Consider the following 15,348-nt stretch of genomic DNA (forward strand, 5'->3'; position numbering starts at 1 on the left):
AGCACAACAACCACAACAAACCTCAGGTCACTGCTAGGGCTCTGAAGAAAATCTGAATAGCTTCATGTGATATTTCATTCCAAGAAAATTTATAATTTAACAGAGACCTCTTGGTTTACCCAAGAGGAGTTATATCAGAGAGGTTGGTGATTGCATACTCGATGCTCGTCTGAACCTGTTCTTGCAGGTGTCATCTGCTGGAGTAGAAGGAAGTAGTTATGTGAAATGTATGTTAGAAATGCAGGAGTCTAGTGGGAAGGGATCTTCAAGAACATCTCTTACCCCGTTGTTTTACGATGTGATAAATCCTGAGAAGTGAGATTCTTTCCTGAAGGTCAGCCAGGTTCTCAGTATCAGATCAGGATGCTAATAATCTTGCCTTCTAATCCAGTGGTCTTTTCACAAGGACCTACTACATTTGCCTCAGACCTATGGAGGATCCCTAAATTTACCTAGAAATCAAGTTGCAGTGTCCCAAATACGCGGAGTTTGAACAGTATGATGAGTTCATGGATGTCTCATGATGACTGAGAGAGATCACCTGGAGAAAGAAATAGTACCGTGTGTGAGGCCAGTACAGCTTAGCTTTCAAATCAAGAGTCTCTTTTCTTTATCTAACCTGAATTTATTCATGTAGAAAATTTTAACCCCATTCCTCCCAGACTTTCTGTGGTTCATAGTTCTTTTTAATGAAGTTGGCCTATTGATCTGCACCAAGTGAGTCCATGATTGTGGCCTACTTTTGTTGTTATTGTTGTTAGCATGAATTAAAGATTTTAGTGGAAATCTTTATGAGACTACTAAAAAATATAAAACAAATTGTTTTGAAAAGAGGATTCTCACGATTTTCCTGTAGGCAAGAAATCTAAGCTCTTGAGCATGCAATAGACTGCTTTGAAATAAAGTAAGAAATTGAACAAGGAATATTCTTTATATTTTGGGGATCTTTTCAGCCACATTCTTAGACCTATCTGATTGCATGTTTTTACTCTTATTATGAATGAAAATATATTGAAAAACAGACTGTTTAAGTAGCATCTGCTTGTTAGTATGATTATTTCAGGCTGTCTCAGCCATATGTTTAGAATCAGGTTTAAAGGCTTCTTTGTAGTTTCTATGTAGAGGCTGTATATATTCTTCCATTACCTGAAGGTAGGGCAGGTCCAAGAAACAAAATCATTCGGAGTTCCAATCAGAGAAATATACTTTCTGATTTTCCAAAATCAGAAGCAAAATGTACTCAGATTTGCTGATTACACTTATTTAATTTTTGAATTGAAAATTGCTAAGTCATGTCCAACTCTTTGTGACCCCATGGACTGTAGTCCATGGAATTCTCCAGGCCAGAATACTGGAGTGGGTAGCCTATCTGTTCTCCAGGGGATCTTCTTGACCCAAGTCTCCTGCATTGCAGGCAGATTCTTTACCAGCTCAGCTATGGGTATTATTTATTGAGGCCTATGATGAAAACTTTTTTTGAAAGGTTTTGATATCCCTGGACCACAAGGTATGGGATGGAACTAAAAATTACAGAAAAATATGTGGTGATTTGAAAAAAAATATTTATTTATTTGGCTGCCTTGGTTCTTAGTTGCAGTACATGGAATCTAGTTCTCTGACTAGCGATTGAACCCAGGCCCCCTGCATTGGGATCATGGAGTCTTAGTCACTGGATCACCAGGGAAGTCCCTGAAATGGTATGCTTTTAAATTTAGTAATATCAGAGTTTGGGGTGAATAGTAAATGAGAAATTTTTTTGAAATTTATAGCATAAACTCTTGTGTTTTAAATATTTTAATGTTGGAACTTTTAGGGTTCAAGTTCAAATAGAAACCCATCAAAACATGGAGATTCTGTTAAAAGTCAGTGTGGAGATGGACGTACAGATAAGTTAGCCAGTGACTGTTTTTTGGTACAGAGTCTATCATTAATGTAAGAGAAATGCTGACTGCTTCTCTTTTCTTTCCAGCTACTCCGTGACTGTGCAAGAGTCATACCCACATCCCTTTGATCAAATTTACTACACTAGCTGCACTGACATTCTGAACTGGTTTAAATGCACACGGCACAGGTAATGGGAACTCAGGCGTGTTTATTTATTTGGCATGGTGGAATGGAGTCTGACAGTCAGAGAGAGTAAGCCCTTGGGAAGGCGGGCCCATTCACAGAGTGAATAGCTGCTGAGTGCGGGTGGTTGTTGTAGCCATGTTCCAAGCTGCAGGAGATACGGAAACACAAAAAGATTGTCTGTCCCTCGAGGAACTTACACAGAAAACATCTACTGATCACCATCATTTGATGAGCTGAAGTCACCCAGCTGTTGAGCATAACTGGGGAGACACTCTTAAATATGGGTATCGCTAAATATCAAAAAACTCTCTTAGACTATGTTTCTACTTGAACGTCGAATTTAATTTAGACTAACTTAAATTTGAATTGAACTTAAGAAAAATAAGCCACATGCTTATTTTTTCTATAAAAGTGAAAACAGGAAACAAAAACACTGTTAAATAGTCATGTTAATATGGAAGAAAACTGTCTGGATTTCATCAGGAAAATACTTGTTGTCTGGGTTGTGGGCGGACTGTGGTACCTGCTGATTTATGCCGCATTGAATGATGTCACACTCATTATTATTTCTTAGGACAAACTTCCCTTGACTGCTGTGTCTCAACCAACATTCCTTCATGTCACAATCTATTACCTTACTCAAGCTTTATTTTTTGATAGCATTTAATCATTACCAGCCATTATTTGATAATATATTTATTTGTTGAGTGTATATCTTAAATTATACAGGTCTGTCTTCCCCAGGAGAATGTAAATTCCTTGAGGGCAAGAGCTTTATATTCTTTCACTCACTGTGAGCTCTTTCCCCAATGCCTGGAATATAGTACGTGCTTGATAAACATGTGTTATATAAATGGATCGGTAAATGAATGAAGCTTGAGTTATATGTAAAGTTCTTTATCTTTTGGTGTCCTATTTTGTAGTAGGGTAAAAATGCACTAACATAGATTTTTAAAGGATTTCTCCAAATTCTTCCTCTAAAACCTATATAGATAAATGATGAGTGATTAGATAAGTAATGTATATGGAACTGATCGTAATCTTATAAAATATCTCAAGTGAAGTAGAGAAGACATGAAGCTTCTGATTCCTTGGAAAAAGTGCTGGTGGACTTAAATGTCCATTCAGTGTATTCTTAGCAAATTGGTGAGTTAGTATAGTATTGCTCAAAATATATACCCCATGTTTCTTCTTTATTATTTTGGAGGACCTTGTTTTTTATACCTATATCATGTTTGACAGTTTTTTTTGTATTAGAATATAAATTTTTGATTTCTAATCAAATTGCAGATCAAAAGATGTAACGATGTGATTTTTTTTTTGACCTCTGTATAGAATCAGTTATCGGACCGCCTATCGACATGGAGAAAAAACTATGTACAGGCGCAAGTCCCAGTGTTGTCCTGGATTTTATGAGAGCAGGGAAATGTGTGTCCGTAAGTAAGACTTAACATTTCTTGGAAGTTCATTTATTTTCCCCAGTGTTGGTTTGCATCTGTTAATGGCAGCCTGTGGAGATGGAGACTGAGGCCTGTGGAGATGGGGCATCTTGGATCCTTCCCTTATACTCACTGCTGCTGTCTCGGCCTGTGTAAGCAGGGAAGCGTTCACTATGTCCCTCTATCCTGTCACAAGTCTCGACATGAAATTCGCTTGGGGAGAAAGCAGAAGTTGTAGAAAGATGATTCAAGGTTGGATGCTGCAATGTTCATTACAATTCTTCAAGAAAAGTCTGTTTGGAAATCAGTCAGGGAGTCATCAGAGAAGAGAAGAGAGATGTAAGCTTCCTGCAGCAACTCACCAGAGTCTTGAGTCAACTTCCAAGGGGCCAGCATGTTCTTTTCTGGTGCATAGACTGAAAGGCTTATTAAGGAGCTTTCACAATATGAAATGGCTGCAAGTCTGAATCATGAAGTAGACCTTCTCTTTTCATTGTCATTTCTTTCGTCCCTCCCCTCCCCATCTCACTGATTCATTTTGAGATATCTTAAGAGAAGTTTGGTTTTTATGAAACACTTTAGGAAATCTTAGAATATCATGTAGTTTGCAATTGTGTTTTCTAACTATTGTGTGTAGGACTGTTAGAGACACTTAAGATAGGTATTATTAAAAATGATTTTATTCATATATTTTGGCTCAACAAAAAGCTAGAAGGACACTTTTGCTTTCTGAGATGAGATGCTGATATTGAGTAGTAAAAAGAGACAGAGTTCTGCTCTAGCGTGGAGGCACTAGAAACTTCTGATTATGTCTGGGCTTGAGACTCCACAGAACTGAATGATAGCACGGGGTGGCCTTGGACAAACCATTTATAAATGGGTTTATAATTTTATTTGAGGCTGCTGCTGCTGCTAAGTCACTTCAGTTGTGTCCAACTCCATGTGACCCCATAGATGGCTAATTTGCTCTAAATAAAGAGAGGGCTTGGACCAGTATATGTATCATCTTCCTTCTAACCTTTGGAGTCTATTCTTTATATAGAAAGGGTGTAGCGTTAGTCACTCAAGTCATGTCCGACTGTTTGTGACCCCACGGACTGAAGCCCTCCAGGCTCCTCTGTCCATGGAATTCTCCAGGCAAGAATCCTGGAGTGGGTTGCCATTCTGTTCTGCAGGGTATATAGAAAGAGTGATATCTCAAATTTGATTCAAAACCAAGGCTATATATCATAATAAATGTTAATTGAAGAGAAATTAGAAAATGTAACTAAGCAAAAAAGGAGAAAATACAAATATATTGTGAATGTTTTTCCTGGTCAGTAAATGTACTTCTGCAACAATTTACAAATGACAGTGTTTATTGCATTATAGATGTTTATTTAACTGATCTCAGCTCTTGAATATTTACATGATTTCCAAGTTTTAACTATTATGGACTAATTTAGAAGATGTCATTGTGATTAAATCTTTGTTCATCTACATAATTAATAGGTAATGATACCTTCATAGAAGTAGAATTTCTGGGTTAGAGGCATACACATATTCCTAGAATGTTTGGTGTGTTTTCAATTTATACCGCCACCAGCAGTGTAGAATGTCTTTTTGTTTAAATGGTGGTGGTGATTTAGTCATTAAGTTGTGTCTGACTCTTTGCAACCCCGTGGACTGTAGCTCTCCAGCTACTCCAGTCCATGGGATTTCCCAGGCAAGAATACTGGAGTAGGTTGCCATTTCTTTCTCCAGGGGATCTTCCCTACCCAGGGATTGAACCCAGGTTTCCTGCATTGCAGGTGGATTCTTTACCAACTGAACCACCAGGAAAGCCCATCTTTTTGCTTACCTGTGCCAATTTTCCTTTTGCTATTTTTCTTAATTTGCATGTGTTTGATTAATAATGGTGTGGAATAAGAAAAATTATGTTTATAGTCAAACATCTTTGAGAATAATCATGAACTGATCTCTGTGGCCTAGGCTTATGGGAAATTTTCAAAGGAGGGCCTTGAATACACACAGCTTGGAGAGTTGGAAGGCCTGGCTGGTCGGGCTGGCCACTTCCCAGATGCTTCAAGGAGACATTATCTTGGTGTACTTGCCAGGATTCAAACCTATAAGCCTAGTTTTCAGGACATTGAGAAAATAGCTCTATCTATTGTGGATTTTTTTTGTTAATCCAAATCCTAAGAGTCATATATGAAGTCAGGGTGCTAATTCATTGTTACACAGAACTTGGAGAGGTGCTGACATGGTATCCTGGTCATACCTTCTCTCCTTGAAGATCTGGCATGTGGGAAACTAAATTTTATTGGCAGCTGATGTAGGGATTATGGACCTGAGCAAGGTTAGTTAGAAATTTCAGTGCTTCATGGTTCTAGCCTTCCAGAGCCCAGTGCCTCCATCAGTAATACAGCTAATCTCAGAAAGCAGGGCAATCCCACAGGACCGTCATACCTGGTAAAAATTATTGCCATAATGTGATGGTAAAGATACTTTAACTCTTCCTTGAGATAAGTCTCATACTAGCCAGTATGACTCCTGACTACTTGGATGGCCATCTCTAGCATTTGTCACTAAAATTTTCCTTTTCTTGCAGTTTTCCTTAAGTATGTTAATACATTTAATCAGCTCACTGTCTGGTCTCCGAGGCCTGGGAGCTATTTCGTCTCTTTAAGGGTATTTTTGTATCTCTCCACTCTGATGTCTTGATTTCATAGCTTAACCCCAGAGGACGAGCATGCTTCTGTTACTTCCTTGTTCTCAGGGATGCCTCTGGTACATCTTCTGTTCTCTCAACAGCTGGCACTAGTGAGACACCCTTGTGGATAGAGAAGGAAGAGAGAACACATGATTCTTGTTTCTGCTTTCATAATCTTTTTTTTTCCAACTAGGTTTTGCTGCCAGGCACCCAGCACAGTCACCATTTTAACTGGTTTCAGCAAGTTATCAAGAGGAAATGAAACACACGAATTGGTTATAATTTTGGTTTAATTTTGTTAATCAGTTTACCTAGAAGGCAAAAAATTGATGGTTTCACATAACAACCTATATTAGAAAAAATAGCTTCTTTTACGTGACTAAGGTAGCTCCCCTGGAGAGCAAGTCCCATCTTCCCATCCCTCCCTCCCCCTGCTTCATCCTGCCCAAGACTATTCATTTCTACTAAACTCTCAGGCTATACAGAAGCTGTTGGTCCACAGAGCACACTTTGGGTAACAAGGCTCTGTGTTCAGAAGACAGACATTTACCATCAGGCAGGAAGAGCCAAAACAAAAAATGTAGGGAACAGTGTGGTTAGAAGCCTTTCCTAAGAATCTGGCTGGAAAAAAGAATGGATTGGAAAATTTTCCAAGAAGAAAATATTGTGGGACATGAAGATGTCTGTAATTCGGTTTTAACCTATTCATAAAATTACACTTGTAAGGTTATTCGCTTTTTAAAGTTCCTATTATCGCCTGATTGTGTTTCATTATTTTTAAAAACTGGAATATCATTTATTTTTTTGACTTAAAAAATTGAAATAGAGTTGACATAAAATATGTTAGTTTCAGGTTAGTGATTTGACATTTGCATATATTAACAAATAATCTCCAGGATAAATCTAATAACTATCTGTTAAAATTATTACAAAGCTATTATAATATTATTAACTGTATTCTTAGTGTTATATTCATATTATATCTATGTGGCTTATTTTATGACTGGAGGGTTTTGCTTCTTAATTCCCCTTCACCCATTTCACCCTCACACCCCAATGTCAGAAACCACTCATTTATTCTCTGTAGCTGTGATTCTGTTTTCATTTTGTTTTTAGATTTCACATACAATTAGAACCAGACAGTAGTTGTCTTTTTTATGTCTAACTCGTTTCACTTAGCATAATACCCTCTGTGTGCATGCTCAGTTGCTTCAGTCTTGTCCAACTCTTTGAGACACTATGGACCGTATGCCGACAGGCTCCTCTGTCTATGGGGATTCTCTAGGCAAGAATATTGGAGTGGGCTGCCATGCCCTCATTCAGGGGAATCTTCCCAACCCAGGGATTGAACCCACACAATACCCTCTAGACCTATTCATATTGTTGGAAATAGCAAAAGTTCACTCTTTTTATGGCTGAATAGTATCCCTCTATATCTGTATATCGCATCTTCTTTATCCGTTTATCCATTGGCAGACACCAGGTTGTTTCCATGTGTTGGCTTTTGTAAATAATGCTTCAGTGAACATGAGGTGCAGATAATCTTTTTGTGTTAGTGTTTTGTTTCCATCAGATAAACACACAGAAGTGGAATTGCTAGAGCATGTGGTAGTTCTATTTTTAATTGTTTTGAGGAACCTCCATACAGTTTTTCATAGTAGCTGTACTATCTTACATTCCCACCAGCATTGCATGAGGATTCCCTTTTCCCCACATCCTCACCGACATTTATTGTATCTTGTCTATTTGATGATAGCTATGCTAACAAATGTGAGGTGATATCTCATTGTGGTTTTAATTTGCATTTCCCTGATGATTAGTGATGATGAGCACCTTTTCATGTACCTGTTGGCCATCTGTATGTCTTCTTTAGAAAAATATATTTTCAAATCCTTTGCGCATGTTTTAACCAGGTTGGTTTTTTGCTTGTTGATACTCTTGTGCGTGTTTGCTTTGCAGTAGGCTTTTAGTTTGATGCAGTCTCGTTTATTTTTGCTTTTGTAGTCTTTGCTTTTGGTGTAAATCCAAAGAATCATCACTGAAACCCATGTCAAGGACTTTACACCTATGTTTTCTTCTAAGAGTTTTATGGTTTCAGGTCTTGCGTTCAAGTCTTTAATCCATTTTGAGTAGATTTTTGTGTATGGTGTAATATATGATCCAGTTTCACTTTTTTGCATAGGGTTGTACAGTTTTCCCAACACCATTGATTGAAAAGATTGCTTTATGTTCTCGACTCTTTTGTCACAAATTAATTGACCATATATGTATGGGTTTGTTTCTGGACTCTGTATTCTGTTCCACTGATCTATGAGTCTGTTTTTATGCTAGTACTATACTGATTACTACAACTTTGTAATAAAGTTTGAAATCACAGAATGTGGATACCTCTAGCTTTGTTCTTTCTCAAGATCACTTTAGCTATCTGGAGTCATTTGTGGTTCCATGCAAATTTTAGGATTGTTTTTTCTATTTCTGTGAAAAATACCATTGGGTTTTTGATAGAGATTGAATTGAACCTGTAAATGGTGGCTTTGTTGCTGCTGCTGCTAAGTCGCTTCAGTCATGTCCAACTCTGTGCAACCCCATAGACGGCAGCCCATCAGGCTTCCCCGTCCCTGGGATTCTCCAGGCAAGAACACTGGAGTGGGTTGCTATTTCCTTCTCCAATGCATGAAAGTGAAAAGTGAAAGGGAAGTCGCTCAGTCGTGTCCGACTCTTCGAGACCCCATGGACTGCAGCCTGCCAGGCTCCTCCGTCCGTGGGATTTTCCAGGCAAGAGTGCTGGAGTGGGGTGCCATTGCCTTCTCTGGGTGGCTTTGTTAGTATGGACAGTTTGACAATATAAATTCTTCCAACCATGAGCATGGAATGTATCAAATGTATCTGAGTAAGGCTTTATGTATTTGTATATTCAGTTTCTTTCATCAACTTATTATAGTTTTTAGTGTAAAGGTCTTTCACTTCTTTAGTTAAATTATTCCTAGGTTTTAAATTCTTTTTCATGCCATTATAAATGGGAATTTTTTCATTAATTTATTTTCCTGATCACTTTTAAAATTAGTACTAGCAATTAATTTTAATTTACTAAAATTATAAATCCAAAACCTAGTTGTTTCTTGACATAGAAAAAGAACTTATGGTTACCAAAGGGGAAAGGGAAGGTGGAGAGATAAATTAGGAATATGGGATTAGGAGACACACAGTGCTATCAATAAAGTAGACAAACAACAAGGATTTACTATACAATACAGGGAACTATATTCAGTATCTTATAATAACCTAAATTGGAAAACAATCTGAAAAATATAACCGAATCACTTTGTTGTACACCTGAAACTATCACAATATTATAAATCAGCTCTACTTCAATAAAAAAAACAACAGAAATAACAAAACCTACTTGTTCTTAAGCTAAATTCACCTGACAGATATTTTACTAATCAGTGATTGATTTTTTTTGTATCTTTTGCCATTAAGATATATAAATGGGTGTGTGTATGTGTATATATATATATATATATATATATGCCTAACTTTAACCACCATGGTAATTGCTACAATTATGTATTCTTTTCATATAGTTCTTATCTTTCATGACCACACATCCCTTATAAATATTAGCGTCTGGTTGCATTTTGCAGATGTCATGGCTATGTTTGAATTTCAAATCACAACCTCTGAGGTCATCTTGCTCATCCTCTCCCACCTTGCCTTGGTGCTGGTCCCATGTATTCTCTGAAGTCATGAGAGTAGACATTGTTTGGCCCTCCCTCCACAAGATCAGTAGTCTTAGACACTTCCTATCTTCCATCTTCTCAACCTTGATCCCTCAAGATTTCATATAATTCTTTCCTTTAAATTTTTGATCTTGTTCCTAAAATGAAAAGGTGCACAGCACAGACTGGCTTACATGCAGTATTCCAAGTTTATCCGTTAACATCTATTTCCTCCTCACTTTTTGACTGTCTCACTTACATTTTCTTCCTTTCTTCTTTCTTTCCTTCCTTTCTGCCTTCCTGCCTATCTACTCATTCTAATGTTGGACACTTAAATGTTGCTCACGGTAGCCACTAAACTATTTTGAATCTCTTTGTACACGTGAAAGATTCATAAGACAAATTTAGTAGGATTTCTGGGACAAAGAGTATGTATTTTGTATCAGAAAAGATTAGATTTGGCTGTGAGATAAAAGTTTGTTTCTTTCTCACATGAGTCCAGAGGTTGGTAAATCAATAGGAAACCCAGAAATTTCCACCTTTCTGCTCCACCATCTCTAGGGTGCAGGCTTCATCTTCATGTGCCATTATTGATTTCCTCACATCAGTCTAGGTCTCCAGCGGAGAGTAGAAGAGGCAAATGACAATGCCAGCTATTTCCTGAGAAGAGTTCCTAGAAGTGATCCCATCCATTTCTTCTTTGGTGGGTACCTAGTTACGTGACCTCATTGAGCTGCATGGGCATCTTTATTCTGAGTGGTCAGGAGCCCAGTAAAAATATATTTCTATAGGAAGGGAATAATGGAATATTAGGAGAAAGGAGAAATCTGAGTCACGTTTTAAGACTTTTTGATACAAACTTCCAAATTGCTATCTAAATTGGTTCTAACAACTTGTCTGCCCTCAAGGAATATATGAGGGTACCCACTTCCCTGTATTCTTACCAACACTAGATGTGATTATTGCTTTCAGGTTTCTGGGTGACAAGAGTACCTTGCTTTTCTTTGTATTTCCTTACTTATTAGTGTTTCTGTTCTCTTAAGAAATATATATTTGTGAGCTACTTGTATTTTGGTTTCCAGGGTGATCAAGTAGACTGCTTTGTTCTTCAAACAGCTATAGAAATGCTGTTTAGAAACAATAGGTGGCAGTGGAGAGAGAAATGGGCTGATTTCCCAGCTGGTAAAAGAGATAGTTTGAGACTGAGACTTGAATGATAAATGCCAGGAGTTAAACCAGCAGGTGCTTCGAGCTCCTTACTCTTACCACTATCACTAGGATTCATTCTCCCCATCCTTAAGTCCACAGGTCCTCCTCTCCCAGGGCCTCACCTGTTTGTAGCTTCAGGAACGGTTTGGAGCCAGCGTGGCCGCTTGACTTCTCCCACAGCCCTCCCACTATCAACACCAAGGAGAGAACCATGATCTCTTCCCCTGTAGCAGTGAGAGCACCCTGAGCAGTCCTAGACAGCGACACGTGAGCTTGTGGGTCGGTGGAAAGGAGTTGAGACCCGGACTCCTGATCATCATGTTCTTGTACTTGAGTGGTGAATAAGGACTTGAGGCTGGCCTAGGCATCTAACCATTATTAGCAACATTAGAACTTCAGGAAGATGTATTGGGTTTACACACGACTGATTTCCAAACACGTCTTTGGTACAAGTGGGAGTTGCTTGTAAATTTGGTTTCTTGGGACTAGGAAAAGCTCATAGCAAAATAGCAGAATAAGAAGTTGGCAACTGTCCCTCCTTGGGAAGGATTGGCTAATCCAAAGATGAGACTAGAAATGCATTCTCCCTCCCACGTCCTTGACTGATGGCAGAGAAAGCAGATCACTGGGAGCAGGGCTGCTTGCAGCAGGATTGTGAGCGGACGAAGGGCATGGCTTGGGGCTCTTCTCCCGGGCAGCTCCCGTCCTCAGTCTGTTTGCCCCGTCTTCTGTTGCTGGATGCTGCTGCAGAGGAAAGGACTGTTGAGATGACTGTTTCCTCTGTGGTGAACTTGACTCTGTTACCCTACTTGTGTTAGATGCATATGCGTGTGCTAAGTTGCTTCAGTCCTGTCCAACTCTTTGGAGCCCCGTGGGCTGTAGCCCACCAGGCTCCTCTGTCCGTGGGATTCTCCAGGCAAGAAGACTGCAGTACGTTGCCATGTCCTCCTCCAGGGGATCTTTTCAACCCAAGGGTCAAATCCATGTCTCTTAACATCTCCTGCATTGTCAGGCGGGTTCTTTACCACCAGCACCACCTGGGAAGCCCCTTCTATGAGATGGTGGAGGTCAACCACTCACTTCAAGTTAAAGCTGTGATGGGGGCTTTGCAGCCTGTGTGGCTTGCAGGGGAGACACAGGAAGAGGTTTGGGACTGAGCTGTCACCCTGTTGTCTTGTAGGCCAGCCCTGGTGGTAGAGGACCCGTTCCCATGGATGTGCCCTGGCTGTCTTTGCACTCAGTAAGAGAACTTTGGAACCGTAAATAAGAAGGCTTCACTCCCACACACTGAACTGTATATGGTTTCCTGTGCTTAGCAGAGAGCAGTGTGACAATTGATTACCATAGCACTGAATGAATATTCACAGCTGATTTTTCACTTGGCCAGTTTTGTGAAAAAAACTGAACTGGCTGGAGGCAAAGAAGGAGCTAGAACTCTGGTCTGGGTTTATGTAATAAATAATTCCTGCAAATGAGCTTGACCCTTGCTTGAATGTCATGTTTCAGTAAGCAGTGGGTTGTAAACTGAAATTTGGGGTTAAGACCTTAAAGACATCTGCAGCTCACTTACCCAGGACTGTTTTCCTTCCAGGAGACAGATATGCCATACAGGTGGCTCTTCAGGGGGCCCAGTTAGGCTGTTTGTCACAAGTCGGGCACGACTGAAGTGACTTAGCAGCAGCAGCATAGATTTCTTCCTATGTCTTTTATATTGGAATGTTATGTTATATTGAACTGGAATTAACAAAAAGTTTCCCTTTGCAGGGAGAGGGTAATATCTCTTAGGAGTCACTACCTAGAACATCATGTTTAGAAGAGAGTGAGACCGTGAGAGTGAGAGCATCATGAGACCATGTCTGTGCTAAGAGGGAGAGCAGAGTGACTCATTAATGATTTCTGTCACGGTCATTGGGTGGCCCGAGTGCGCCACATTTGCCATCCCTGTGTTAGACTCTTTCTGGCCTCCTATGACATTTTGGACCTCTTAAGTCATGGAGATATCATCAGTTGAGGTTCCTGAATTATGCACCTGGTCATAGGTTCATGTTATACCTTCTCCAATTAACTGGGAAGTTATATGAACTATTCTTGCCCTTGTCTCCAGGAAGAATGGGTTTCCTCTTTGTGAGCTGGAACATTTGGCAAGCTAACTCAGGATAATATTGTCAGCAATTTTGTTTAAGGAATGGAAAAACATTTTCAATGGCTATACTTTGCCCCACTCTCAGCCACTGGAGGGGAAACGCAGGCTTGGAGAACTGGCTGAGTGGGCAAGGATTTTGGAAAGAACTTCCCTGTGGGTTCTTGTTTCCCTCACCTGGAGATGATGGAGTTGCTATTGTTGTTCAGTTGCTCATGCCAAACTCTTTGCAACCCTGTGGAGAGCAGCATGTCCGACTTGCCTATCCTTCACTATCTCCTTGAGTTTGCGCAAACACATGTCCATTGAGTCAGTGAAGCCATTCAACCATCTCATCCTCTGTCACCCACTTCTCCTCTTGCCCTCAATCTTTCCCAGCATCAGGGTCTTTTCCAGTGAGTTGGCTCTTCTTATCAGGTGGCCAGAGTTTTCGAGCTTCAGCTGTAGTATCAGTCCTTCCAATAAATATTCAGGGTTGAAGTCCTTTGGGGTTGACTGGTTTGATCTCTTTGCTATCCAAGGGAGACGATGGAGGGACACATTTAATTTTTTGTCCAGGCTTCATGTCATTTTGATCTATTGCTGCTGAAAAGTTTTGGACTCAGATTTTTCTGGATGAGAAGAGCTAGAGTACAGGGCAAAAGCCTTGTTTGGGGCTGTGAAGATTCAGCCTTTGGCAGAGGACTGTTTTGGGGTGAGCGGTGCTTTTCTGGAGCATTCAGGGAACATGGTGAGTATTTAGGGGGAGAAAGAGCATCTCTCTGAAGTTGAAGGCAATCAGAGCTTTCTGTTCCTGATTTGTTTGACTCTCACACTCATAGACTTGTTTAATAATAAAGTTGTGATCTTGTCAAATATTTCCAAACAACCTTGGTGTGTAGACTCTCTTAAGCAGACCCTTTTGAGTACAGATAAAAGTGAGACAATCTTGTTAAGCTATCCAAAGAGACCCTGAACTGACAGCGAAACCAGATGGTATGTTCCTAAGTACACCTACCCGTGTTGCCCTTTCTGCCACTTGCAGTGGATTTTTTTCATGTTTCCATAGGGACCCTGCCTTCTGTTGCCATGGAGCCCGACTTGGTTCAGAGGAATGTACCAGTAAATACTGGGAAAGATTCTTTGTCCACATACTGCACCAGCAGAAATTCCAGTTTTCCCACACATCTATTTGAACCTAACATGTTTTCTGATTTAGGTCTTTGGTTTCTGATAATAGTGAAGATTGGAAATCTGATAAACAATGCAGGAAACCTTTTTTGTTTTATTGCTTGTAATTCATGCTGAATACTTAGGATCTTATAGATAGAAACCCTGAACTTAATAATGATAATAAAACTTCTATGTTTAGCCTCCATCTAAACAGATGGAAATCTTGTCTTCTGCCTGTTTTTTCCTTAAGAAAGTTCGACTTTAGAGTCCCATGGAGACAGGGCCAAAGGAAAACAATGGAAAGCTTTACCTTATCTCCAGAAAATTAGTTTCTGCTATTTCAGTCTTTGCAGACAGGGAGAATTTTTACAGTTCCAATCATGTATGCAGTCTCCTTATGGGGATAAATAATAGCTAATATAAATGCTCAGAACTGAGAAGCAATTTTTTTATTACACTATAACTTTTTAGAGAAAACTAATTTAAAAGTAAGGGGAAAATTATATTTTGATCTAAGTGACCAACCACAAAATATTGACATGACCAGGTGATGATGCACTTGCATTTTTTAGCCTGGGATAGCTGCTGTCAGCACTTTCACAATTAATCCAGTGGTAAACTTAGTACATCCCTCCAACCACATACACAGATGCTAAAGGGAGAGATTGATACAGGCAGTGCTCTGTGGGTACTGATCTTTCCTGGTCTGTGTACTCAGTCGCTCAGTCGTGTCACACTCATTGTGACTCTGTGGACTGTAGCCCGCCAGGCTCCTCTGTCTGTGGGATTCTCCAGGTAAGAATATTGGTGCCATTGCCTCTTCCAGGAGATAATCTTACACAAGCTTGGAAATGTGGTTGCTCAGTTGTGTCCGACTCTTTGTGACCCCATGGACTGCAGCCCACCAAGCTCCTCTGTCCATGGGAT

The 15,348-nt window shown here is 39.7% G+C and overlaps 1 protein-coding gene across 1 annotated transcript in view; it reads left to right on the plus strand.

Annotated features, from left to right (window-relative positions):
• Window positions 1-15,348, plus strand: part of MEGF10 (multiple EGF like domains 10) — a 185,636-nt gene that overhangs the window by 55,313 nt on the left and 114,975 nt on the right. Inside the window, exons 3-4 of the mRNA XM_040241755.1 lie at window positions 1,970-2,071; window positions 3,406-3,506. Of these exons, the coding sequence (XP_040097689.1) occupies window positions 1,970-2,071; window positions 3,406-3,506 (203 nt within the window). The remainder of the gene's footprint in view (window positions 1-1,969; window positions 2,072-3,405; window positions 3,507-15,348) is intronic.

Source organism: Oryx dammah, unplaced genomic scaffold (assembly GCF_014754425.2).
Source record: "Oryx dammah isolate SB20612 unplaced genomic scaffold, SCBI_Odam_1.1 HiC_scaffold_5, whole genome shotgun sequence".
NCBI lineage: Eukaryota > Metazoa > Chordata > Mammalia > Artiodactyla > Bovidae > Oryx > Oryx dammah.